This window comes from Canis lupus, chromosome 12, assembly GCF_048164855.1.
Source record: "Canis lupus baileyi chromosome 12, mCanLup2.hap1, whole genome shotgun sequence".
Classification (NCBI taxonomy): Eukaryota; Metazoa; Chordata; class Mammalia; order Carnivora; family Canidae; genus Canis; species Canis lupus.
In genome coordinates, this window is record NC_132849.1 from 43,732,567 (window position 1) to 43,759,863 (window position 27,297).

A 27,297-nucleotide genomic window follows, 5' to 3' on the forward strand; every position below is an offset into this window, starting at 1 on the left:
ATCTTTTCCCTTTCTTTTACTTACAACTTTTCTATATCTTTTTGTTTTAATGTTGGATAAACAAAATCTAAATATATGCAATGTGCAAGAGACACATCTAAAACAAACAGATTTTATTGGAGCACTGATAGAGTAGGCAGTTAGGTAGACAGAAGCTGGAGGCAAGGATGGTGATAAATGGTTACACATTAGAAGCCTGAAGGGGGCACAGCATCTTGAAGTTGTGGCTTCCAGGACCCCTTGGCTAATAGACCAAGAGCCACAGATGCAGGACAGGCCACTCTCCTCTCCCACCTCTGCTCCAGGGTAACCCCCAGACTCATTATAATGCATTCACGTTGTGTTTTAGCCCTACCCCCAATCCCAAGAGGGAAGGTTGCCCTGACGGTTCTGGGACAAACTTTGTAAAGTCAGAAACTAACCTCTCCCAACCTGTGGAAGGAGTCCCTCAAAGGATTGGAAGCCTCCATTAGAGACCACCCCATACACACACACACACATAAAAAGAAAAGACTCCTGTAACCTCGGGGCAGTTGCCACCGCTGAGCCGGCCCACTCTCCCACCTTGAGGGTTTACTTCCTTAATAAACTGCTTTGTGCTTCCTACTTTCTTCTGTCTTCGTTTTTAAATTTTTTTTAAGTTTTTATTTTTTTTAAATTTAAAAAAAATTTTTTTTAATTTAAATTCAAGTTAGTTACTATATAGTGTATTATTCATTTCAGGGTGGAGTTTAGTGATTCATCAGTTGCATACAACACCGAGCACTCATTACATCACGGGCCCATCACCCAGTTACCCACCTCCTTCCCAACTGTCTTTATTAGAGTATGGATCCTCGTGGAAATTGTTCATAGGAAACCCAACAACTGAGACCTCCATTCATACAACACAGACTCTCCCACCCTGAACATCATGTATTCCATTTGCAGTTCCATTACATGTTCCATTATATTTAATGTCATCACTAAAGCATGAGATTCAAAATTACCCTTTTACTTGGCACTTTCTGTTTCACCCTGTTTTATATTTCGTTTTTTTTTCTCATTTCTTGCCTTTTTGTTAGATAACTAGGTATTTTTAATGAATTACTCAATTTTTTCCCTTTATTCATTGGAAGATAAACTCTGGTCTTGTTCTTTTAGTGCAAGGATTGACAAATTATGGCCTGTGGGTCAAACCTAACCTGATGCCTGTTTTTTGGTAAATAACAATGTATTCCAGCACAGCCACACTCATTTTGCACATTGTCTATGTCTACTTTGATGCTATGACAGTAGGTAGGTAGAGCAAACACCAAAGGGGGTCTACAATGACTAAAATATTTGCTATCTAGCCCTTTACAGATAATTTGCAACCCCATTTTTAGTGGATATCCTTTGAAATGCAATGTATATATATATATTTTTTTAACATACCAAATTCTTAAAACCTTCTCTTTATGGATGATAAATCAAGTCCCTCAAAATCTTTTTTTTTTTTTTAAGATTTATTTATAATTCATGAGAGACCCAGAGAGAGAGGCAGAGACACAGAGGGAGAAGCAGGCTCCCAACAGGGAGCCTGATGCAGGACTCGATCCCAGAACCCAAGGATCATGACCTAGCCCAAGGCAGATGCTCAACCACTGAGTCACCCAGGTGTCCCCCTCAGAATATTTTAATTATATTTTCCCCTTCCCGCATAGACATTATTGTACTCAGGAATTTTTTTTTTTTTTTTTTTTTAGGAATTTTATTTTCTTAATAAACTCTGTTTTGGAATCATTTTAGATTCACAGAAAAGTTGCAAAGATAGCGGTGAGTCCATGTATGCCCTTCACTCAGCTTCACCTAACGTTGCTGTAGAACGTTGGTACATTTGTTAAATCTATGTGATAACATTGGTACATTTACTTTTAACTAAATGCCAAACTTCATTCAGATTTCACCAATTTTCCCACTTACATCCTTTTTTTTGTCTAGGATCCAATCGAGGGTCCATGTTGGATTTAGTTGTCATGCCTCCTTAATCTCCTCTGGTCTATGACAGTTTCTCAGTCTTTCCTTGTTTTCTCTGACCGTGACAGTTTTGAGGAGTACTGGCAGGTTCTTAAATTTAGGTTTCTGTTTTCTGTATGCTTAGACTGAGGTTCTGTGTTTTGGGGGGAAAAAACCACAGAGGCGACATGCCCCTCTCATTACATCACATCAGGCAGTACATGAGATCAGCTGGGTGTTGCTAATCTTCATGACCTGGCTAAGGTTGTGCTGGCCAAGTTTCTCCTGCATGGAGCTCTCTTTTTTCTCTTTCTATTCTCAGTGCTTTGGCAGCAAGCCCCTAAGTGGAGCCTACATTGTGGCTGGAAGGAGTGAGAGGTGGAGTGGGGTATATCTACACAATGTTGTTGTTGTTTTTTAAAGATTTTCTTTATTTATTCATGAGAAACAGAGAGAGAGAGACAGAGAGAGAGGGACAGAGACACAGAGGGAGAAGTAGGCTCCATGCAAGAAGCCCCATGTGGGACTCGATCCTGGGTCTCCAGGACCACTCCCGGAGCTGAAGGCGGCGCTAAACCGCTGAGCCACCTGGGCTGCCCTATCTACACAATGTTATTTGGAATTCTTGTATAGAGAAAATTTGTCTCCTCTTATTTGTTCAATTCTTTTGTTATAGCAGTACAAACTCATGCATACTTATTTTGTACTTTGTGTTTTAGTCCAATACAACATTATTTCTTTTGTTGCTCAAATTGTTCCAACTTTGGCCTTTGGGAGCTCTCTCGGGTTGGCTCCTTTTTCCTTTCAATATGACCGAATCCTTTTGTTTTTATGGATGCTTTTTACTTTCTGGCCTTACAAGATGCTCCTGGCTCCCCTGCCTGTCTCTTTCTCCCATGACAGAGCAATGTAGTCACTAGTTTACAGGTAAGCCCCAATCTTCTCTCTTCCAGGAAAGAAATATTTTACACTGCCTAGATTCAGTGCCTGAGATTGACCCACCTGTCCAAATTATAGCTGAATTGGGATCAGATATTAGACATTTGCTGTGTTCCATCCCTGGAGCCACATTGGGGCCCCTTAATCACCGGCCTTACTGTCCCACGTGCCTGGCCCCAGCCTATCTACTATTCAAGACCAACTACGTTATGAAAAGAACAGTTATTTGGAGGAGAGATCCTGGGCTCCAGTTTTTAATATAGTAAGTTTGAAATATATGCAATATCCAAATATCTTCCACCCTTACCTCTTACTTGTCTTCAAGCAAATGAGTATAGCAGGAAATTGTTGACTTCGTCTTCCACAATCCAATCTTCTGGGACAATCCCAGTCTTCTGGGACAAATCCTTCCATCATTTCAGCAGAATTACTGCCTTGTGTTGTTGATAACAGATTACACCTTTCTTATCTCAGAAGTTTACTTTCTCCAAAATAATGGTAAATGTTGTCATCCTACCATTTGTCTCTGCATAATTCTAAAAAATCTTTGAATCTCTTTAGCTCTGCCTAGAGGTCAGATTCTATTGACAATGACCTGACTCTCTGATATTGGAACCACAACAGTGTCCGAACATTTCCAAGTTTTCTTTGGATGTTCCATCACCCTACCTCAACCTCCTTTCTTCCAAAATTTTCCTTGACTCTTGGCCTACCTTATAATATCCCCCCAAATAATTCTGGCAGCTCTCCGTACCTAGCTTGCTGTTCGAATCCACTTCAACTCTCTCTGTCTTGTGTTGGAATTGTTCCTATGTTCTCATGAATTCCTGGGGGTGGGCATCAGACCATAGCCATCTTATCTCCTCCATATGCCTGACTGTCTCCAGCACCTACTCCACCTAGTTCGTTACACCTGAACATCTTACACAACTGTCCAGCAGTTGAATCAACTTGATAGCATTGCACCATTCAAGTACATGGCAAAAAAACAAACCAAACCTAACCAAACCAAAACAACCTCTGGACTTCTACAGTCCTCCTGCATCCATCCTTGGGGAAATATGACCCTGAACCATATCCATTCCACATGTGGAAGTGGGGCTACTGCACATGCTGGCATCATTGACAGGATCAAGGGGGTACTTTTCCCTCTCCAGTACTAGAAAGCTGGGTATCTCTTCTGCCCTGTCCCAGCTGTGATGCCAAGAAGAGAGAGGAATTTACCCAAAGAAAACACAAGCAGGAGAGTTCAGGGTAAAAAGAAGCAGAGAGCTTTTGCAGGAAGAGTGAAGAAGACTTTCTTCACTCTACACATTTTGAGCCGTAGAGTTAGGAAGAGGTGTTTTGGAGGATGAAAAACAAAGGGATGACACTGAGAAGTCAGGGGAGTGGTGGCTGAGGAAAGTGGCACTGCTTAAGGATCTAAGGTCCAATGTAAATGTACAGCAGGAAAAGAGAGCTCAGATAGAGGCTGGAGGCCCACAGATATTTAGAGAGCACTTACAGCTGCCTTTAAGAAGTGAGTTACTCAGGATCCCTGGGTGGCTCAGCGGTGCAGCCCCTGCCTTCCACCTAGTGTGTGATCCTGTAGTCCTAGGATCAAGTCCCACATCAGACTCCCTGCATGGAATCTGCCTCTGCCCCTGTGTGTCTCTAATGATTAATTTTTTTTAAAAAGTTGGCTACTCCATGCTCATAAAACCAAAATCTGTTTGGCTTCTTGGAATGCACTCTAGTGCCTGAAGTTTTCAGAGAGCCTCAGAGGTTTTGTGTACCTCTCTGGTTTTACATGTGTGTACTTTTCTGGCACAAGGGGGAGCCAACTCTCTAATATCAGAGTCCTATATCCTAGGCACTAAGAGCTGGCATGGGTCTCGGATGAGCCAGGTTTGCCTTTGATATATCAAAACAGGTGACAGCTGATGACTAAAATGGACAGAATGGGGCTTCCTTGCTTGCTTGCTTGCTTTTAGATTTTATTTTTTCTTGGAGAGAGAGAGCATGAGCAGGAGTGGGGAGAGAGAGGGGAGAGAGAGCATGAGCAGGAGGTGGGGAGAGCAGAGGAAGAGGGAGAAGCCGACTCCTCACTGAGCAGGGAGCCTGACCCAGGGCTCGATCCAGGACCCCAGGATCATGACCTGAGCTGAAGGCAGACACTTAAAACTGACTCAGCCACCCAGGCACCCCCAGACAGGGGCTTCTGAGTGTTTTTCACATCTCACCACCAAAGGCTCTTCAGCACCCCAGAGTTCCTTATGTTCCCCTTACACACTTGGGCAGGATCTAACCTGTGGATGTAGTTTTCATTCTAGTGATAAGGAACCTGTCCTGTCTAATTGGGATTCTTTTTCTGGGTGTCCTATGTTGGGGACACAAGTTTTTCCCTCTTCCTCTGGAATTATCTATGTTCCCCGCTCTCCTTCTTTGTGTGATTCTGTGCAGGTGCGCACACACATGAACCTAGGTATTGGAGATGAGGATACAGAGAGGTTGGAATAAGGTCTGGATCAGTGGCCAGTGAAATGGGCTTGGTGGGGACAGAGGGAGGAGTAAAGAAACAAACCGGTTGTTGGGACCAACCATGCCACTCATCTTCTCCCACCTCTAATTTATTGATTCTGATCTACTGAGTGAGGAAGGTTAACTTTCCAAAACAAGGCATTTCACTTTATTTCTGAAGTCAGAACATGCCAGTAACAGTGGAGACCGCTAAGAACTTCCCCAAGATAGAGAGGCTCTTTCTCCCCATCCTGGGCTGCGGGTGGCACGGGGACTGGGCCTCTCCTCCCACCACACGTGCTGCTAGTCCAATGGGCCTCCGAGGGCTTCACCGCCCAGAAACACCAGTTCACACCAGTTCACAGCAGGGCAGGCTCTAGTGCTTCCAAGGGGTCCGTGCTGCGCTTGCGCCCTGGCCCGGTGAGGGCGCTCCTGACAGCCTCACAGACTGACGGAGCTGCAGCCAGGTGCGCCTGCGCCTCAAGGATGGAACACCGGAACAGGAGGCTCAGCAGGGCTATGGGGATCACCTGTGGGGAAGAGGTCGGGACACCTGAAGCCCGAGAGAGTGAGGCCATGGGGAAGGAACCCTGGAAGACCCAGAGTGTAGCGTGTGGGAGGGAGTCAGAAGCCACTAGGTTGGACGCTAGGATAGAAGAGAGTTACCAACACCAGAAATTGTAGTGAGGTGGGTTAAGAACAGAGAGAAGCCTTCACCCGGACCCGAAAACTCCTATTCATCTTTAAGACCCAGTTCGAAGGCCCCCTTCCCCCTTTCCTGACTCCCCTCCTAAGCAGAACTGAAGGCCCCATTTCTGCACCCCTCTGACGCCATTCGCACGTCTGTGCCTCCTGTCACAATCACGTCTCCCTCAGGAACAGGGAGCTTCTTGGCAGAATGTCACTGAGCCTTGTAAACCCAGTACCAAGCAGAATTTCTCCTACATACAAAGGACTCGCTAAATGTTTGCTGAATGACAAGCTGCCGGCAGGATACCTGTTCCTTCTCGTGTGCGGTCTGGATGTGGACGGAGATCGGAGAAGCCCGAATATCATCCGACAGTGGCTGGGGGAAGTGGATCACCTGGAGGAGGGTCTCGATGCACCGAGCCTTGGGCTGTCCAGAGAACCGCTGTGGAAGAAGTGGGAAGGTCAGTGCTGGGCTAGGAAGCCAGGGGGAGTGGAGAATGGAGTCGAGGAGGAGAAAGAAGTGGGAGATGGGACAGGTGCATGGGATCCTGAAGACTGGCCATGGAGGCTGTAGAGAATTGGTCCCTATAGGTGATCCCAAACTCACAGTCCCCAGGTGTGAAGAAAAAGGGTTAGTGGTGGGCTTTGATTGGCTAGGTTAAACTGAAGGACTTTTTAAAGATTTTATGTATTTATTCATGAGAGATACAGAGAGAAAAGCAGAGACATAGGCAGAGGGAGAAGCAGGCTCCGTGCAGGAAGCCTGATGTGGGACTCGATCCTGGGACCCTGGGATCACGCCCTGAGCCAAAGGCAGATGCTCAACCACTGAGCCACCCAAGCGTCCCAAACTGGAGGATTAAGAGCAAATTGGTCATACTTTCAGCCAAATCGCCAGCAGCCCCTCCTGGTTTCTTCCTTAACCCCATCCATCTTTTACACCTCTGCCAAGACTGCTCACCTGCCAAAGCTGATCCTGTTTTGTCACCACCCTTTCCCTCTGCTAGCTCAGCACTGCCCAACAGAAATATAATGTGAGCCACATATGTAATTTAAGATTTTCTAAGTGCTGCATTAAAAAAGAAACAGGTGAGGGCTGCCTAGGTGGCTCAGTTGGTTGGGCATCTGCATCCAGCTCATGTCCTGGGATCCAGTCCTGCATCAGGCTCACCACTCAGTGGGGAGTCTGCCTCTCCCTCTCCATCTGCCTCTGCCTCTTCTGCCAGCTCATGCTCTCTCTCTCTCTCTCTCTCTCAAATAAATAACAAAATCTTTAAAAAGAGAGAGAGAGAGAAAGAGGGGGAATTAAAAAGAAACAGAGGGCAGCCCTGGTGGCTTCTGTTTTGCTCTAGTACATTTGAACTGGACGTTCCTTGAAATTCTACTGGACTTCGGCAAGGATCATACAGTTAGACACTTCATTGTTCTTTTTTCAATGTAGGTTTTGTCTCTCCTCCACTAGATGAGCCACTCTGGAATGGCAAAGACTGGATCATACCTATCTCTGATTTCCCCTAAACATACCAACCCCAGGAACTAAAAAAGCATAAAGCACTTTTCTTTTCCTGGTTGGTTGGTTCTACTCATTTGAGAAGGTTGTTTTAGGGATGCGGCGGGTGTTCACTAAATGCTCATTGATTGACTGATTCCCTTTATGTAGAGTTCTGAGACTTAGCAAATAAAAATACAGCAAAATAGGAATTTCAAATGAATAATGAAAAATATAGCATTAGTATGCCTCAACTCTTGCACCGGACATACTTATACTTAAAAAAAAAAAAATCCTTTCATGACCATCTGTTGTGCTCTCTGCTCAGCAGCCATTTCTCATCCTCCTAGTACCAGCACCTTGATCTTCCTCTGGGGAACTATGGCTCTGCCGTTCTGAGGCCATGCTGTTTGTCTGAGGCTCCCTTCCCACCCTATTCCTCCAGTGCCATCCCATGGCGAGAGCACATGAGCCAGGCCTGGGTAGAGAGCTGCTTTCCCCTGGAGAATAGTGACTGGCTCAGGAATGGCATGTGACCCAAGACAAGCCAGCAAGAGCCCTTCCTGCCAGGCATTCGTGGGAATCACAGGGACAGATAAACTCTCCTTCCACTTGGGTTGCTACCTTGGTGGGATGCTAGGCTGGCACTGCTGGCGGCCAGTTATGCCACCTACTGGAGAAAACCTGCCTGAGAATGAGAGGGACACAGAGGAGAGTAAAGGGCTGACATTCTGGAGCACATTGCTTTGAGTATCTGGATCCAGCTCCCCTGAGACTTCAGTTACATGGGCCGGTCATTTGCCTTGTTTAGCTTAAACCACTATGAATTAGACTTCTGTCACATACTTGTAACTGAAATAATCTTGTCTGATAGCTATAATCTCAGACATTTACCCATGCATGCACATACACTCCCTAGAGTGGAGGATGACTCTGATAGGAGGAAGTGGAGGTGCAGGAGAAAAGTCAGCCCTTAGCCCCACGTGTCCCCTTATCTCTGTGGCAGTCTAGGCATGAGACCAGGCCCAACACAGCCCCACACAGCCCCGGCCCATCATGGCCTACCTGCAGCATGGCCAGCGCCCGCCAGAAGAGCTTAGAGTTGCGGATGCGGAGGTCCAACATGTGGTTTTGGAGGATCTTCCCAAGAAGCACATGGGCCCCTGTGCTCACAGTATTCAGTATCCACTTGGTGCTTAGCTCATGCTGGAACTTCTAAATAGGGCACACATACGGAGGTAACGGAAATTAGAGGAGGATAGAGCAACAGGGTGAATAGGGCCCCATTGTCACGTGGGAATCCAGGGATCAAAAAAGAGAGACCCAAATACAGACGTAATTTGTTTCAGCACTCCCTGAGTTTAGATGTTAGGATAGTAGCTGTAAGCCAAACAGTCCCAGGTAAGCCTGGTGGTGTCACATATTTTTGGTTTTGATCCCTAGGTACACAGATATCTTTTCTGAGATCTTCCACAGAATGGTTTTGGGCATATCAGAACTTTCCTTCTGCTCTCCAGGTACCTGATACAAGGAGTGAAAGTCCTGGGATTCGTTCCATGCAACCAAAGGCCCCTCGGGAGCAAAGATAGTGTCTTATTCTGCTCCAGAGCCCTAATCTTTTTGATAATGGCTGATACATGGTTACTGATCAATACATGTTTGTTGAGAATTAATTCAATTTAACAATTATAACAACCTAATGAAATAGGATTTTCTATCCTCATTTTTACATATGTGGAAATTAGAGGTTAGAAATAAAGTAACTTGAGGGCCTGGGTGGCTCATCAGTTAAGCATCTGACTCTTGATTTTGGCTCAGGTCATGATCTCAAGGTCGTGGGATCAAGCCCTGTGCTGGGCTCCACATTCAGTGGGGAGTCTGCTGGACATTCCTTTTTCCTCTGCCCCTCCAACTGCTGGTTCTCACTCTTTCTCTCTCCCTCTCTCAAATAAATAAACAAATCTTAAAAAAAAAAAAAGTAAAGTGGGATCCCTGGGTGGCGCAGCGGTTTGGCGCCTGCCTTTGGCCCAGGGCGCGAATCTGGAGACCCGGGATCGAATCCCACGTCGGGCTCCCGGTGCATGGAGCCTGCTTCTCCCTCTGCCTGTGTCTCTGCCTCTCTCTCTCTCTCTGTGACTATCATAAATAAATAAAAATTAAAAAAAAAAAGTAAAGTAACTTGAATACGTTTATAGGAAAGTGAGATGCAGAATCAGGACCTAAATTCAGGTCTTCTGATTGGTGATGAGGGCGTTTCCTACTTGGCCACAGTCATCTCCTGGGTGAATAAGATAATGTACGTGATAGCACACTGAAAACTAAAACGCTGCACAAACACATAGTACTGTGAGTATAAACGCCACCTGTCCTTAGCCCTCATCTCTTGCTCTTATAACATCTATTGCTGCACTTTGCATCTATTACTGTAACAGGAGTCCAGACAAGGAATTGAGAGGATTAATTACTTGGTCCTGGCCAGGCAAGGGAACAGGCTACCACTACTTCTACCTCCTTCTACAAATAGCAGGTCACACACACCCCTTGCAGAGGGTATACTGAAAATACTTAACAAGGGATTGACAAGGACATGAGTACTGTATAAGTACATTTGCAATGATGGGGATGGAGCTAGAGACTATTATTCTAAGTGAAGTAAATCAATCAGAGAAAGATAAATACCATATGATTTCACTCATGTGGAATTTAAGAAACAAAACAAACAAGCAAAGGGAAAAAAAGAAGAGAGACAAATCAAGAAACAGACTCTTAACTATAGAGAACAAACTGATGGTCACCAGAGGGGAGGTAGGTGGGGGATGGGTTAAACAGGTGATGGGGATGAAGGAGTGCACTTGCTGTGATGAACACAGGGTGTTGTCTGGAAGTGCTGAATCACTATACTGTACACCTGAAACTAATATGACACTATGTTAACTGACAGGAATTTATTTTTTAATTTTATTTCATTTTATTTTTAGATTTTATTTATTTTTTCATGAAAGACCTAGAGAGAGAGGCAGAGACACAGGCAGAGGGAGAAGCAGGCTCCATGCAGGAAGCCTGATGCGGGCCTCGATGCCGGGAGTCTAGGATCATGCCCTGAGCCAAAGGCCAACGCTCAACCGCTGAGCCACCCAGGTGTCCCTATTAACAGGATTTAAATAAAAACAGGAAGAAAAAAAAAAGATATTGTGGTTCATTTGGCCAAAAGAGAGAAAGAGAAAGAGCACAGAAATCTGACCAATCTAAATGAAGCTAGCTAGTAGGCAGTACACAGACTGCCCAGTGGGAAAGAGAGCAATCAATTCTGGGTTATATCATTTATGTCACTAACCATTACATAACCATTTAGGCCACTAACTATCATTAACCAAAATATTTTAAAAAGGGACACCTGGGTGGCTCAGCACTTGAGCATCTGCCTTTGCCTCAGGGCATGATCCCTGGGTCCAGAATCAAGTCCTGCATTGGGCTCCCTGTGTGGAGCCTGCTTCTCCCTCTGCCTGTGTCTCTGCTTCTTTCTCTATGTCTCTCATGAATAAATAAATAAAATCTTTAAAAAATATATTTTAAAGTGTACATAATCTGAATCCAGACACATTCATTTTAAAGTTCATATGGAAAAAAGACAGCAACTTTACCTAGAAAAATCCTCTAAAAAAAAAAAAAAAGTAATGAGAAAATGAGAAAAGCACTAACCTTTCAGATATTAAGCCTACAATTAAGCCTCTATATTTAAACTGTATGGCACCATCACATCAATAGACAGACTGGTAGAACAGAACAGAAAATCCAGAAATAAACCAGTGCACATGGGAACTAAGTATCTGATAAAGGATATGTCTCAAATCACTCAGAAAAAGATGAACTTAAAAAATATATTGAGACAATCAGATAGTCACTTAGAAAAAATATATGATTGGGTTCATACCTTAATCCATACACAATGAACTAATGAACTGCAGGTCTACGTGTTTAAAAAAAAAAAAGAAACCATTTTTACTAAAAGAAACATGTACTAGAAGAAAACACAGGTAGAATTATTTTATAAACTGGGGATAGTAGAGAGCTTTCAGTGCCTCAAGGTCCAGATTCAACAAAAAATGGATTAATAAGTTCTACCTCAGAATTTTTTTTTTTTATTCATGAGAGACAGAGAGAGAGAGAAAGGCAGAGACATAGGCAGAGGGAGAAGCAGGCTCCATGTAGGGAGCCTGACATGGGACTCGAACCCGGGTCTCCAGGATCACACCCTGGGCTGAGGGCAGCACCAAACCACTGAGCCTCCCCGGCTGCCCTACCCCAGAAATATTTTTAAAAAGACTTTTGCATGGTTAAAACCCAAATGAAATATTTACAATATATATCTGAAAGAAAGGACTAATGCCTCTCATTTATAAAGTACTAAAAATCAAGAGATCATACAGACCCCAATACCATTAGAAAATTAATATATTTTATGTATTTATATGAACACACACAGTTCACAAAGAAAAAGATTTACTAAAGAGCCTTAAGCATGTGAAAAGATGCTCAACTAAACACATAATAAGTAAAATATACATGAAAACCACACAGAAGGGATGACTGGGTGGCTCAGTAGGTGAACATCTGCCCTAGGTTGGGGGCATGATCCAGGGATCTGGGATGGAATCCCACATCCGGCTCCCTGCATGGAGCCTGCTTCTCCCTCTGCCTGTGCTTCTCCATCTGCCTGTGTCTCTGCCTCTTTCTCTCTGTGTATCTCTCATGAATAAATAAATAAAATCTTAAAAAAAAAGAAAACCCCAAAATCCCCATCAAAAAACTGCTAAAACTGATAAATTCTGTAAGATCATAGGATACAAAGTGAACTTGCAGAAATCTGTTGCATTTCTATACAACAATGAGACAGCAGAAAGAGAAATTGAGGACTCAATCCCATTTATACTAGCACCAAAAACAATAAGATACATAGGATTAAGTCTAACCAAGGAGGTGAATGCCCTGTACTGTAAATATTGCAAAACACTGAGGAAGAAATTGAAGGTGACACAAACAAAATAGAAAGGCATTTCATGCTCATGGATTGGAAGCACAAATATTGTTAATAAGGCTATACTACTCAAAGCAATCTACACATTTAATGTAATCCCTATCAACATAGCAATAGCATTTTTCACAGAGCTGGAACAAATGATCCTAAAATTTGTATAGAACCACAAAAGATTGGAAATAGCCAAAGCAGTGTTGAAAAATATAACCAAATCTGAGGCATCACAATTTCAGACTTCTAGCTATGTTACAGAGCTCTAGTGATCAAAAGAGTATAGTGCGGACACAAGTGGACGACACGTAGATCAATAGAACAGAATGAAAAACTGAAATGAGATACAAACCTGTAACTCTCTGCTCAGTCTTCAACAAAGCAGGAAAAACTATCCAATGGCAAAAAGACAGTCTCTTCAGCAAACGCTGTTGGGAAAACCAGACAGCCACATGCAGAAGAATGAAAGTGAACCACTTTCTTATATCTTATATGAAAAGCAAATTCAAAATGGATTAAAGACCTAAATGTGAGACCTGAAACCATAAAAAGAAGAAAAGAAAGGCAGAATGTCTTTGACTTGGCTATTGGATCTTCTTTCTAGATATGCCTCTGAGGCAAGGGAAACAAAAGCAAAAATAAACTATTGGGACCTCATCAAGTTGAAAAGGTTCTGCACAGTGAAGGAAACAACCAAAGCTAAAAGGCAACATAAAAACGAGAGAAGATATTTGTAAATGACAAATCCAATAAATAGTATCCAAAATATATAAAACAGATATAAATCTCAGCATCCTAAACACAAATTATCCAACTGAAAATGAGCAGAAGACATGAACGGACATTTTCTCTAAGAAGACAGCCAGATGGCCACCAGACATACGGAAAGACACTCAGCATCACCCATCATCAGGGAAATGCAAACCAAAACCACAATGAGTTATCACCTGACACCTATCAGAATGGCTAAAATTAACACCACAAGAAACAACAGGTATTGGTGGGGATGAGGAGAGCCCTCTTACACTGCTGGTGGGAATGAAAACAGGTGCAGCCACTGTGGAAAACAGTATGGAGTTTCCTCAAGAAGTTAAAAATAGAGCTACCCTCTTTCAGAAATTGCACAACTAGGTATTTACCCAGAGGATACCAAAGTACAGATTCGAAGGGGGACGTGCAGCCCAATGTTTGTAGCAGCATTATCAACAATAGCCAAACTACGAACACAGCCCAGATGTCCATCGACAGATGAATGGGCAGCGAAGATGTGGTAAATATACACACTGAGATATCACTCGGTCATCAGAAGGGATGAAATGAAGCCATTTACAACGAGGTGGAAGAAGCGAAAAGGAATTATGCTAAATGAAGTAAGTCAGAGAAAGACAAATACCATACGATTGCATTCACATGTGGATTTTAAGAAACAAACTGGCAAAGAGGGGGGAGGGTGAGAGAACCAAACCAAGAAACACACTCTAAATCATAGAGAATAAACTAATAAATACCAGAGGAAGGTGGGGAGATGGGAAAATGGGGGATGGGGATGACGGAGGGCACCTTAATGAGTACCAGGCGTTGTATCCAAGGGTTGAATCACTTTGTTGTACACCTGAAACTGTATTATACTGTGTTAACAAACGGGAATTCAAGTAAAACTTTAAAATAACAACAAAAACAAAAAGAAATAGAACTTCCTATCAGATTGGCAAAAATTCAAAAGCTTGACAATGCTCTTAAAGAGGCTATAGACAAGGTGCACCTGGGTGGTACAGTTGGTTAAAACCAATCCTTGGTTTCAGCTCAGGTCCTGATCTCAGGATCTTGGGATTGAGCCCCGTGTTGAGCTCCACACTCAGTGAAGAATCTGCTTGAGACTCTCTCTTCCTCTAACCCCTTCTCTCAAATAAATAAAGAAATCAATCAATCAATTAATCTTTAAAAAAAAGTGGGGGAGGCTATAGGGAAGCAGGCATTCTCATATATTGCTGATACAAGAAGCAAAATGGCACAACACTTACGAAGAGAGGTTCTGCAGTATCTAACAAAATTACATATGTATTTATCCCTTCACCCAGCTCTCCTAGAAATTCACCCCAAAGATACACTTCTACCGTTACAAAATATATTCATATTCATTGCATGATTATTGGAAATATTCCAATACCAATATTGGAAACAATCAAATGTCCTATATAAGAGATTGCCCAGATAACTCTTGCATATATACAATAACACAAATCTAAAAAATAATAAGGAAGGTTTTTATTAACCCCAGTGGAGTTATTTTCAGGATAGCTCATCAAAGCACAAAAGTATATGCATAGCACACTGCCTCTTGTATAAGAAAAATGTTCTTAAAAAAAAAAAGAAAAATGTGCAAAGTACATACAAATAAATACTTTTTTTTGGGGGGGGGGGCAAAAAGAAACGGAAGAAGGTAAGTCAGTAACTAATGAAACTGTTTACCTGCAGGGAAACAGGAAGAGGGAAGAGTGAAGGGGATGGAACATCTCCTTTTTATAGTTTGATTCTTAACCACGTTATGTTTTACATATTCAAAGGATAAAATAACATAAAAAAACTAAAATTGAAAATAAATAAAGCAAATGAAACTATATATCATATTGATAAGATAGCCACAGAGAGAGGGGAAAAATTTTAATCCAAGTGACTTTTGAACACTCTATGTATCTTTAGTGGGATATGGTCAAAAGACAAAAAGATCGAGAAAGAAATCTTGACCATTTCTTGGTAAGTTTGTTGATGATAGTGGTATTAAGGTAGCAATTTCAAAACTGGTATTTATTGCAGGACTTAGCAAATGAATAAACATATTGATGTTGGAAGTCAACATTCTCACTAAAAGAAAACAGGAAGAGGAACACATACATTCATATATGTGTATATATATATATGTATTTCTGTGAAAAATACGGTTGATCCTTGAACAAGGGTCTGCACAGGTCCACTTATATGCAGGGTTTTTTTTCTTTTTTTAAAGTTTTTTTTTACTCATGAGAGACACAGAGAGAGGCAGAAACACAGGCAGAGGGAGAAGCAGGCTCCCTGCAAGAAGCCCAATGTAGGACTCGATCCCAGACCCCAGGATCCCACCGTGAGCCAAAGGCAGATGCTCAACCGCCAAACCACCCAGCCATCCCTGCAGATTTTTTTTTTTCAATAAATACAGTGTGGCACTATAAATGAATTTTCTATATGATTTTCATAACATTTTTTTCCTCTAGCTTATTTTATTGTAAGAATACAGAATTAGTGTTAATTGACTATTTATGTCATCAGTAAGGCTGTGATCAACAGTAGGCTATTATGTTTGGAGGAGTTAAAGTTATATGGCGATCTTCAACTATGTAGGATGTCAGTGTCTCTAATTCCTGTGTTGTTCAAGGGTCAACTGTATTTCTTTCTTTTCTTTCTTTCTTTCTTTCTTTCTTTCTTTCTTTCTTTCTTTCAGACAGCGCACACAAGCAGGAAGAGAGAGCAGAGGAAGAGAAAGAATCTCAAGTAGACTCCATGCTAAGCACAGAGCCAGATGTGGGGCTCAGTCTCATGACCCTGAGGTCATGACCTGAGCCAAAATCAAGAGTCTGACACTTAACCGACTGAGCAAAACAGGCACCCCTATATTTCCTTGTTCTTTCTACCAAATGGGCTTAGAGGCAAAAATCACCAGTAGCAGTGAACAGACCTAAGCACCTAGGGTTCTAAATATAGCAGTCCCCACTTCCCACAGGGATAAGTTCCAGACCCCCAATGGATGCCTGGCACTGCAGATAGTACAGAGCCATACATATACTGTCTTTTCCTACATATACATACCTATGATAAAGATTAGTTTATGCATTAGGCCCAGTAAAAGATGAACAACCATAATAAAATAGAACAATTATAACAATGTACAGACATAACAAAGTTATATGAATGTGGTCTCTCTCTTTCAAAATTTTTTTTAAGATTTTTTTTTAGATTTCATTTATTTATTCTTGAGAGACACAGAGAAAGAGAGAGAGAGAGGCAGAGACACAGGCAGAGGGAGAAGCAGCCTCCATGCAGGGAGCCCGACGTGCGACCCAATCCCGGTCTCCAGGATCACGCCCTGGGCTGAAGGCGGCGCTAAACCACTGAGCCACCCGGGCTGCCCTCAAAATATTTTATTATACTGTATTCACCCTTCCCCTTTTTTGTGACACCTCTGGTGATCTGTCAGAGGGATCATCTGTTTCTGGACTACAGTTGATTGGGGTAAATGGAACTGTGGAAAACAAAACCGTGAAGAAGGCAGGACTGCTGTATCTCCATTGACAACCACCTGGGCTCCTTGAAAATTACTGATTCCAGCCAGGACTGGAACCAAGGAAAGTACAAGGTGAACCTGGGACAACATTTCTGTACTCCTACATAGATGTCTGGGGACACTATTGTACATGCACACATCCACATCCACATCCACGTAAATAATCGTTAAGAGATTTAGAAACTGAAGTGGAGTGATTTTCAAGACATCTTGTTAAGAAAAAACGCAAGGCACAAAAGACTATAATATGCTACCCTTTTGCATAGGAGAAAAGGTGATTTTTTTTTCCATAAAGAAACACAGCAAAGAGTGTTCAAACACTAATGTGGATATGTCTCAAGGACAAAGGGGCCAGCTTGAATAACTTCTTATTTTGAGTACTAAAATCAATAATGACAGGAATGGATTAAAACACATTTAATAACAAAAAATTCATGAGTCCATAGTGAGTCTAAACAAATGTAGATGGGGTAGGGAAAGAAGGAAGAGATTTTCTTTACAGAAGAATACAAACTAATAAATGTGGACAGAAGGATAAAAATAGAAAATCACCATTTAAAAACCACTGTAGTAATAAATTGATTCAACCAAGAATCATCCATGGATGCTAAAACCATTGGGTGAAAGATCGCTAAGGAATAGGATGCAAAGAAATCTGATACTACTGGGACACCAGAGTGGCTCAGTTAAGCATCTTGGGCTCCTGGGATCAAGCCCCAAGTCTGGCTCTGTGCTCAACTGGGATTCTACTTCTCCCTCTTCCTCTGCCCCTCCCCACCACTCATGTTCTCTCTCTCTCTCTCTCTCTCTCTCTCTCTCTCTCTCACACACACACACACACACACACACAAATAAAATCTTTTAAAAAAGAAAGAAATCTGACTACCTTGAGTAAGTGATCAAACAGAACGTCACCAATAAAGGGATGAACTTTATCCATCTCCTAATGTGATGTACTGACAAAGGTACAGCCTCATCTATGCAGTACTCCTGCCAAAAAACTTCACCTGAATATAATGAAGAAACAAGAAAATCCAAGGTGAAGCACATTCTGGAAAACGATTGGTCCAGACTCCTCCACTATCAATGTCAATGTCATAAAAGACACAAATAACAGCTAAAGAATTCATTTAAATTAAAGGAAACTAAAGAAACCTGATAACTAAGTACAACACATTATCTCTGATTGGATCCCGGACCTGGAAATGGAAACAAAAATAATACAGGGACAATTGGGGAAATTTGAATATGGTTTGCATATTAGGTAATCATATTCACTATCATTTTCCTGAGTGTGTTAATTATATTGTGGTTATGTAGGCAAATGTCCTTGCTCTCAGGGGACACAGTAATTTGTGACAAGTGTCATTGTATCTCCAAGCATCTTTCAAATAATTCAGAGGAAAAGAGGGATGAAGCAGATGTGACAATATGTTAAAGATTAATGAATCTAGGGAAAAATGTATGGGTGTTCATTGTTCTATTCTTGCAATTTTTCTGTAGGGTGGAAAAAAATTTTTTTATAATAAATTTATTTTTTATTGGTGTTCAATTTTTTAAAATAAAAGTGTCAGGGGGATCCCTGGGTGGCTCAGCAATTTGGTGCCTGCGTTCGGCCCAGGGCCTGATCTTGGAGACCCAGGATCGAGTCCCACATCGGGCTCCGTGCGTGGAGCCTGCTTCTCCCTCTGCCTGTGTCTCTGCCTCTCTGTGTCTCTCATGAATAAATAAAATCTTAAAAAAAAAATGTGGGAATACATCAACAATATTTCTGCAACTAAAGATCATAAATAAATAAAAATTAAAAATTAAAAATTAAAAAATAAATAATAATTAGGGACACCTGAGTGGCTCCGTCAGTTAAGTGGCTGACTCTGGCCCAGATCATGATCTCAGGGTCCTGGGATCAAGTGCCTGTGTTGGGTTCTGTGCTCTCCGGGGAGTCTGCTTCTACCTCTCCCTTTGCCCCTCCTACCACTCACGCCTGCACACATGCACACACTCTCTCTAATAAATAAAATTTTTTTTTAAAAAAAGAATATGGGCGCCTGGGTGAACAGTGGTTGAGCATCTGCCTTTGGCTCGGGTCATGGTTCCAGGGTCTTGGGATCGAGTCCCACATCAGGCTCCCTACATGGAGCTTCTTCTCTCTCTGCCTGTGTCTCTGCCTCTCTCTCTGTGTCTCTCATGAATAAATAAATAAAATCTTTTTTAAAAAGAATATGAATTAAAACAACAGTGAAGTGCTTTTTGTTTAGTTTCGCTTCTCTTGCTTTGATTAGTAAGATGAAAAAGAACAGTGTTACCCAGTGTTTGAAGGATGTGGGGGTACAAGCAATTTTACACTTTGTTTATAAACCTTTCAAGGTCATTTTGACAATCTGCATCAAAATGCCTTAAAATTTTGCACCCCCTTTGACCCAGTGATTCCACTTTCGGAGGTTTATCCCAGGGTTTCTCCTCACAGAAGAGTCAAGTACATGTAGAAGGACGTTCAGTGCAGTATTTTGATAAAAGCCACAATATTAAAACTATCTACAATATCTAACAATTGAGGTGAGAGTAAACAAATTATGGTATATCCATACAGGGAGGTACTACATCACCATTAAAAATGATAATGAGGGGGATCCCTGGGTGGCGCAGCGGTTTGGCGCCTGCCTTTGGCCCAGGGCGCGATCCTGGAGACCCGGGATCGAATCCCACATCGGGCTCCCGGTGCATGGAGCCTGCTTCTCCCTCTGCCTGTGTCTCTGCCTCTCTCTCTCTCTGTAACTATCATAAATAAATAAAAAAAAATTAAAAAAAAATGATAATGAGGGGGTGCCTGGGTGGCTCAGTAGGTTAAGTGTCTAACTTTGGTTCAGGTCATGATTTGCGGGGGGCTGGGGGTGGGGTCCTGGGAGGGAGCCCGCATCAGGTGCCCTGTTCAGCAGGGAATCTGCCCCTCCCTCTCCTTCTGTCCCTTCCTCTCCCCCTACTTGTGCTCTCTCTCAAATACATAAATAAATCTTAAAAAAAAAAAGATGACGTGGATATATTTGTACAGAAAGGTGTTCATAATTTTCAATGAAGAGAAGCAAGTTAAAAACAACATGTCAGGGATGCCTGGGTGGCTCAGCAGTTGAGCATTTGCCTTTGGCTCAGGGTGTGATCCCAGGATTGGGTCCCACTGGGGCCTCCTGCATGGAGTCTGCTTCTCCCTCTGCCTATGTCTCTGCCTCTCTCTCTCTCTGTGTCTTTCATGAATAAATATATAAAAATCTTAAAAAAAACACATGTCAAATATGGTCCTATTTTTTTATAAATATATTTACATATGCATAAAAAACTCTAGAGGGACGTTCTCCAAAATTTGTGTAAATGGTTTTTTGGAAGAAAGTTGTTATGGATGCTTTTCTCCTTCTTTTGATTTCTGTATTTTCTAGAGTGTTTACAATAAAAATATTGCTATTATAATTTTCTTTAAAAACACAGATCTTTTTTCAAAAGATCACAGGTTAACATCCCCTATTATATTCCCTATCCCTGGAATAGTACCTGGCATGGGATAGGTGCATAAAAAAAATATTTGTTCAATGACTGAATAAAAGAATCTGGCTCAACTCATGGATATGGTTGAAATTAATATTGTGCGGTGAAAAAACCACAGATGTAGAGTCACAAGGGCAGGGTTCAAGCCCTGACTCCTGCTTTATTTAGCCTTGTGGCTGTGATTACAATCCCTTAATCTCTTAGTGTCAGCATTCTTATCTAGGACATGGGGATAAAACCTACATCCCTTAGGAGATCCATTTATGAGAAATGATATTATAAGTGAAATATTTGTAAAGTGCAGAGTAAGGAGGACTAAATATCGACAATGAACCTGTAATATAAAGAACAAATGAGTATCTGTCAGGTGACTAGCGGCCTGGCCTGTCTTTTTTGCATATTCCTGGAGAGAACTGAGCCATTGCCTTGGTTAACACAAGAACTTGCCCAGCTGGCTTTGTGGAAGTCCAACAAAGCTTTCTACCTTCCAGCCTTGAGTTTTCTAATTTCTGGAATCCCTCCTACTCTGAGTCCCTCACACAGATAATACCTAATCATTCTCCATACCTGGATGAAATTCCCTTCGTATTCAAAGAAAAGCAGTGGCCACATGATGCTGATGATAGAAGGGAAGAGCTTCTTCAGAGGGGTCTGGAGAGAGAGAGAAAATCAAGAGCAGCATCTCCAGGAAGGCCTTGCTGCAATCACCACCCCAGGTTCCCTTCTCATGGCTGGACTCACCGGCAGGGACTGCCCCACAGTGCTATGTGCCAAGGCCTGGATGTTGGCGGTCTTCTCTTTCACCTGCTCCACCAGTGTCTGCACCTCCGTGAGGTTGTCTGGGGGGAAGGGGGGAAGGGCACCAGAATTGGAAGGCTGGCTGTTCAGCTCTTCTTCCCGTCCCTCAGGGATTCAGTCAGGACCCATGCCCCTGTCCCTCCCTCTGAGCAGGTGCCCTAAGACCCAGAAAAATGACAGTTCCCCTGAGTCATTGCATTGCCTCCAGCTGCTCATCCCCCTGCTCCCGTCTTCCCTCTCACCATCCAGGGTAAAAACGAAGACCACGGTGTCAATTTCCGTGAGGGATGGCAAGATGGAAGTCAGGAAGTCCTCCTGGGAGAAGCAGAACTGGGGACCCTGTGCAGACGAAGATGGGAGTCCCCCCTCTATGAAGAACTCTAGTACATAGACCTGGAGACTGCAGAGGGCCTCACAGGACCTCTCATACAGTGTTTTGTATATAGATCAAAGAAGTGAGGCTCAAGGAAGTAAAGTGTTTTGGCCAAGATGATGCAGCAAGTTGAGGGAAGAGCACTGGACTAGAGCCAGCTTTAGAGGGTGAACCCAGAGCCTTCTACCCTCCCTGTGCTGCCCCAAAGCCTCCTGACCTCTAACCCATATTCCTTTTTCTGCACCATCTGCCCTGTTGTACTCCCCAACCTGTCTCCATCTCCCCTTACCTCCCACTCTCTGCATACCAGTCACCTTCACAACCTGCCCTATGTCCCATCATCCTCCTACCTGGTTGATGAGCTCAGCCTTCTGGTTAAACATATCACTGTGATCACCAATGAGAAAGCCACGGACATCTTGGAAATCTGGAAAGTTTAAGGACAGGGAGAGAGGAATGATGGGCTTTATAGAAAAGAAAGGTTCTAGGCTTGGGGGGATATTAATGGGGCTTGGAGGAAAGTGGCAAGGGGGCGTTGGGTGAGGTAACATGGGAGGCCACGTCTAAGCAGGGCTGGGAGTCCAGGGACCAAGGCCTGAGTACGGTTTCAAAGGAAGGAGCAATTAACTGAAATGCCTATTCAGATACAAGAGGACGGAAAGCGAATGAGGAACCCCCATGGGTTGGGAGTAGAAAAGTGTTTGGATGGCAGAACAATTGGTTTGCATCAGGAGGAACCAGGAAGAAAGTATGGACTGGGGCCCCACCAGCACCAAACGTGTGGATGCACTCCACTCCATCCATGATGGCAATGATGCCAAGGGTCTGCCAGCCAACCAGGTATACTCGGCCTTTCTTCTCCAGGCTGAGAATGGGGCAGCGATCAGGACATGGGAGGAGACATCACAGTGAGAAAAGACCAGGAATCAGGGAAAGATGCACATGGCAGAGCACAGGAGTCAACCAACAGAAGGCCTGCTACGACCCTCCACCATGCAGATCTGTTCCCGTCAACATGCTAACATATCTGGTAGAATCTCCACTGCTCTCGGGATATTCCCCATCCACACCACCTCCCCCCTTCCAAAACATTTTCACCCACCTGCTGCTGGCTTGTTTCATCAGGGCAGCAATTTTAGTGCTTTGACTATAGGTCACCTGATGAGCCCGCTCAAATGTCCGCAGGATTTCCAGAAGGCACCTGGGAGAAAGGTCACCAGCTCCCAGGGTGGTCCCATTGCCCCCTCAGAAAACTTAGGTACCCATCCCTGCCCAGGAGAAGGCACCATTTCCTTAAAATTAAGTTCTGCTGGTCCCTAACGGAGGTGCAGTGAGTACTGTCAAAATGCATTACAAAGGACAGAAAGGGCTTCAGTGAGCAGAACGCAAAGAACAGACAGAGGGATAAGGACATTAAAAGAGCAGTAGGAGGAGTATGGGATCAGACTTGATGAGGAGGTAAGTGGGGATCTGGGAGCCAGCCAAAGATCCCAGTAAGGGAAAAAGCCCCCCAGTGGAATGGGCTCTTTCAATATGACCTGGACCATCCCCAAGTCAAAGACTCTTTGAAACTAAGTTAGCTTTGGATGTCCCAGGTGGGCTCAGGGATTAGTGGGACCTGAGGAAACCAGAGTCCACTGGAACCAATTGAGACTCAGTGACTGTGTGGTAAGAGTCCCCAGCCAGCTCTTTTCCCACGGGAAGAGTGGTGAGGGCATCAGCCTTGCTGCCATTAACTCATCTCTGCATCTGGACTTGCCATCCCTCAACCTGTACCATCCCCGTACCATCTCTTGTCCAGCTCCTCCCTACCTCTGAGATGCTGCAATGCCCCGGTCCACTGTCTTATGGGCTGCCAGTAGCAGGGTTTCCAGCAAGATCTTGGTAGCGCTTCCACCTTTCATCCGGGATGAGCCACTGAGACCCTCGGGCTGAGGAGGTGATGACACCCAGAAGGAATTGGGAGAGGAAGGAGGGTCCTGGAGTTCACCAGTTAGTAGCGGCTGGGCATGCTCTCTGGTTAGTGACTCCTGGCATGGAGTCTGGTTAGTGATTTCTGGGCATGCAGCCTGGTTAGTGACTCCTGGGCATGCAGTCTGGTTAGAGGCCACTGTGCCTGCATTCGGCAGTATGAACGGTGCCCAGTGTGCTATGAGGAGTGCTGGGTTGAAGGCTTAGCTGAAAGAAAAGAGGGTAAAGGCCACCTCTGGTCATTTCTACAGTATATTCAGGACTCTGAGAAGGAAGCCACAGTTAGCAGGAAAGAAGTGTTTTCGGAGAGGATTTTGTTTTGCTTTGTTTTCAAGAACCTTCTCCCCACCCAAGCCCCCATTTTTTTCATAGTGGTTTGTCAATCCAAACACCACATTTCATGTTCTTTGGACAGACCAATGAAGCAGCCATTGTAACAGACAGGGATGTAACACGACACATCAAGCATAAAGAGATTATTGCAAAAAGAATGATAAAAACGGTGTTCCCGGTGTCTGAGAAAAGAAGATTAAAAGTAAACAACTGCAGACAGGAGGAAAACTGAGTGCCTGAGAGGTGAAAGATACAACCGCGTACATAACCCGGGGCTACTGCCTTCCCATCTCACAAAGGGAAGAGCAAGAACCTCACACATGTGCCCATCACTGGCAGAGAGGGGCAGGGGCAGGGATTTGGCTCAGGCCCTTGTAAAGTCAAAGTGAGGGGAGATGGTGCTGGATCCCTAGTGCTGTACCTCCTTACTCCTGAGAAAAAGGTGCAGGAGCATTGGAGGCTTGGAAGGCCCACCCAATTTTGGAGAGGATTAGAAAGGTAGAGTGGGCACCTGGGTGGCACAGTGATGGAGCATCTACCTTTGGCTCAGGTTGTGATCCCGGGGTCCTAGGATCAAGTCCTACATCAGGCTCCCTATAGGGAGCCTGCTTTTCCCTCTGCCTATGTCTCTGCCTGTGTGTCTCTCTTGAATAAAGAAATAAAATCTAAATTAAAAAAAAGGCAGAAGAAGGAAGCCGCCTCTCATAGTTTTAAGCCCATATTTGAAACTAAAACATAAAAAGACACAGAAAGCAATTCACCATTCTATTCAATACTCTCTACTCACAGATGCAAAAGAGGTTCTCCACACAGGAAATGCCTTAGACAGGTTAGGAGGTTAATGATTACTGACTTAGGAAACAGGGTTAGGATGGAAATGCAACATCTTAAGGTGAATGATGAAATGAGAAAATCGGATTTGCTTTATGACATTTTAGTTGACACACAATGCCTGGAATTCAGACAAGATGTCACAAAATCAGAGGCATTTGGGTGGCAAGCATTCCCCCGGTGGGGGTGGGGAGGATCCTACCCCAATTGCAGGATTGAGCACAAAAGCTTCCTGCTTCTCTTGCAGTTTCTGCATCCGCTCTGCTATTTGTCGGAATGTGGAACTCCAGTCTTCAATGGGGTCATTTCTGGGGCCCACAGAGAAAGAAGTGGGGAGATTGTGAGGATCTAAAGGAAGGACCTCAGATGGGAGTCGGGATCAAAGACCACATTGGGATTGGGGTCTAACATCAACAACCTCCTAGAGGTGTGTTTTGAAGGTTCATAGGGCACTGTGTCCCTGAGCCCCAAAGATCAGGATTAGTAAAACATTCAGCAATTTAATCCCAGAACAAAGCCAACACTCAAGTTTAAAGCTCCAGCCTGAGGGACGCCTGGGTGGCTCAGTGGTTGAGCGTCTACCTTCAGCTCAGGGTGTGATCCTGGGATCCTGGGATTAAGTCCCTCATCTGGCTCCCCGTAGGGAGCCTGCTTCTCCCTCTGCCTATGTCTCTGCCTCTCTCTGTGTGTCTCTCATGAGTAAATAAACAAAATCATTAAAAAAAAAAAAATAAAGCTCCAACCTGAGACCAGAACTTTCTTGTATCCTGGTCCTTGTGCATGTCCCATTGTTATGGCCATACTACCTACAGCTCTCTGTAGGTCCCTGGAGGAGTACCCACCATCAGAATGTCAAAATTGCCACTTTATTTAGTCTTAAGGTCCACCAGAAGCCTTTCCCATTCCTAGAAATATATTCTGGCAATCTCCCCAAATAGTGAACCCTTCATTACCTGAGGGAGGAACAGCAGCTCCTACTGAAGGAAGAAACTGCAAGGTATGAGGCACCGCACCTAACGGTCGGCAAACATTTCTTGAATAAACCAATTACAAACAAAACAATATGCTACTGGGACAGGAGAGTAACAGTCTTGATTTCTGCGTAGGTGTGAGCCTGAAATCTCAGAGAATGGGGATCTTCTGTAGTTGACCTCTGCTGATCAACTTGTCTGGGAGATATTCAGCGCATCTTCCACTGTGGCAGGAGCTCCAAGAGTGACCTCTGTATAAGGCCTCCCTAACCTCCCCTTATCATCCCATCCTTTCAAAATCTCTACACCTTCTTGAACTATCTTTGTATTTTTTTTATCTGTATTTCCTCGACGGCAAACAAGTTTCATATATTACATGCCTGTTGTGTAAAGTGTTTCCTATAATTGGGCCTCAAACTGCTGCTGGAAGTCCCTGGAGACCTAAGCAGAGTGAGGAGCCAGTGTTCACCGTGTGGTTTAAAATGGAGATTCCCAAACTTGGCTAGTCAAAATCACCTGGGGAGTTTTGTTTTTTAAAAACTACCCATTTCTGGATACCATGCCCACCCTGAGAGTCAGCCTCAGGAGTTCTGGAGTGGAGCCCAAAAATCTGTATTTTTAAAATGCTTCCCAGACGACTCTGAAGATCAGCCAAGTTTGGGAGCCACCGATTTAAGGAACAACTGGAAGATCTCCACGCCTACATTGTTTGAAATCCTTCATTTCACTTAGTCACAGTGCCTGAAATTAGCATCCACTGCAGCAGATACATTTTTGGTGAAGGAGAGTCCTCCATTAAAAGGAGCAGGGTTAAAAGTATCTCAGACTCATTTATATCTTCACACAAATTACACTACAAGCCTGGAATCTGGGAGTTGAGGAAAGGACCTCAGAAAGCACACAGCTGTCCCTCCCCCCAAGACCACCACTGAATATGCAAGGCTGCTCTTGAGGAATCAACAAACCTTCACTGGCATATTCCAGTGACAGGAAGCCTTCAGCTCCACCAGGAGGCCCACTCCAGTGGTTAAGTTAGCAGAGTTCCCCAAACCCGGCTGTGCACCAGAATCTCCAGGGATGTTTTCAAAAAATAGGTATTTCAGGGCCTTACCCCAAAGTGACAACATCAGAGCTTTCCCTCAAGGGGCTAAGAATCTCCTTTCTTATTGCTTCAACACCCTCAAGGCTGCACAACCACAGAACCACACCAGAGCACTGTTGGTTTCATAAGCTGACCTCCTCTGAGCTCAAAGTGATCATCTACATAGAGAATAAGGTGGAGGGGATTTGGGGGGCACAGAGTTCTCAGGAAAGGGGAACAGGGTTGGGGATTTGAGTAGCCAGAGGGGACCCACGGGATGCATGGAGTGACAAAGGAGAACGGGTGCTAAAATAAGGAAGCTGGGCAAAGGGGAGTCAGAGGCCACTCAGCCGCTGAGCCACACAGTCAGTGGCTCAAAGGAGCCACTGGTCCTTTGAAAAGATGCTTATCTCTATGGTATGCATTTTCCTGAGCCCATTCTATCTTGCTGCCCTGTTTTCCTTGCCCCT

General features: G+C 43.8%; 1 protein-coding gene and 1 long non-coding RNA gene across 6 annotated transcripts in view; one reads left to right on the forward strand and one right to left on the reverse strand.

Annotated features, from left to right (window-relative positions):
* The window catches only part of LOC140601966 (uncharacterized), a 14,268-nt gene extending 4,879 nt beyond the window's left edge, over positions 1 to 9,389 (forward strand). For both annotated transcript variants that reach the window (XR_012005023.1, XR_012005024.1), the window contains 2 exons: positions 6,369 to 6,566; positions 9,038 to 9,389. This is a non-coding gene — a long non-coding RNA (uncharacterized lncRNA). The remainder of the gene's footprint in view (positions 1 to 6,368; positions 6,567 to 9,037) is intronic.
* The window catches only part of GCKR (glucokinase regulator), a 34,386-nt gene continuing 7,187 nt past the window's right edge, over positions 99 to 27,297 (reverse strand). For 2 of the 4 annotated variants that reach the window (XM_072771451.1, XM_072771450.1), the window contains exons 9-19: positions 24,978 to 25,083; positions 23,453 to 23,571; positions 22,743 to 22,841; positions 22,408 to 22,505; positions 21,991 to 22,067; positions 21,510 to 21,606; positions 21,211 to 21,308; positions 21,037 to 21,120; positions 8,660 to 8,809; positions 6,413 to 6,547; positions 99 to 5,945 (exon numbers count right to left, since the gene is read on the reverse strand). In XM_072771451.1, the coding sequence (XP_072627552.1) occupies positions 5,775 to 5,945; positions 6,413 to 6,547; positions 8,660 to 8,809; positions 21,037 to 21,120; positions 21,211 to 21,308; positions 21,510 to 21,606; positions 21,991 to 22,067; positions 22,408 to 22,505; positions 22,743 to 22,841; positions 23,453 to 23,571; positions 24,978 to 25,083 (1,234 nt within the window). In that variant the 3' untranslated portion in view covers positions 99 to 5,774. Of the gene's footprint in view, positions 5,946 to 6,412; positions 6,548 to 8,659; positions 8,810 to 13,130; positions 14,517 to 17,821; positions 17,943 to 21,036; positions 21,121 to 21,210; positions 21,309 to 21,509; positions 21,607 to 21,990; positions 22,068 to 22,407; positions 22,506 to 22,742; positions 22,842 to 23,452; positions 23,572 to 24,977; positions 25,084 to 27,297 lie in introns of those variants that run through there. The other 2 variants (XR_012005016.1, XM_072771452.1) reach the window with 2 other exon arrangements.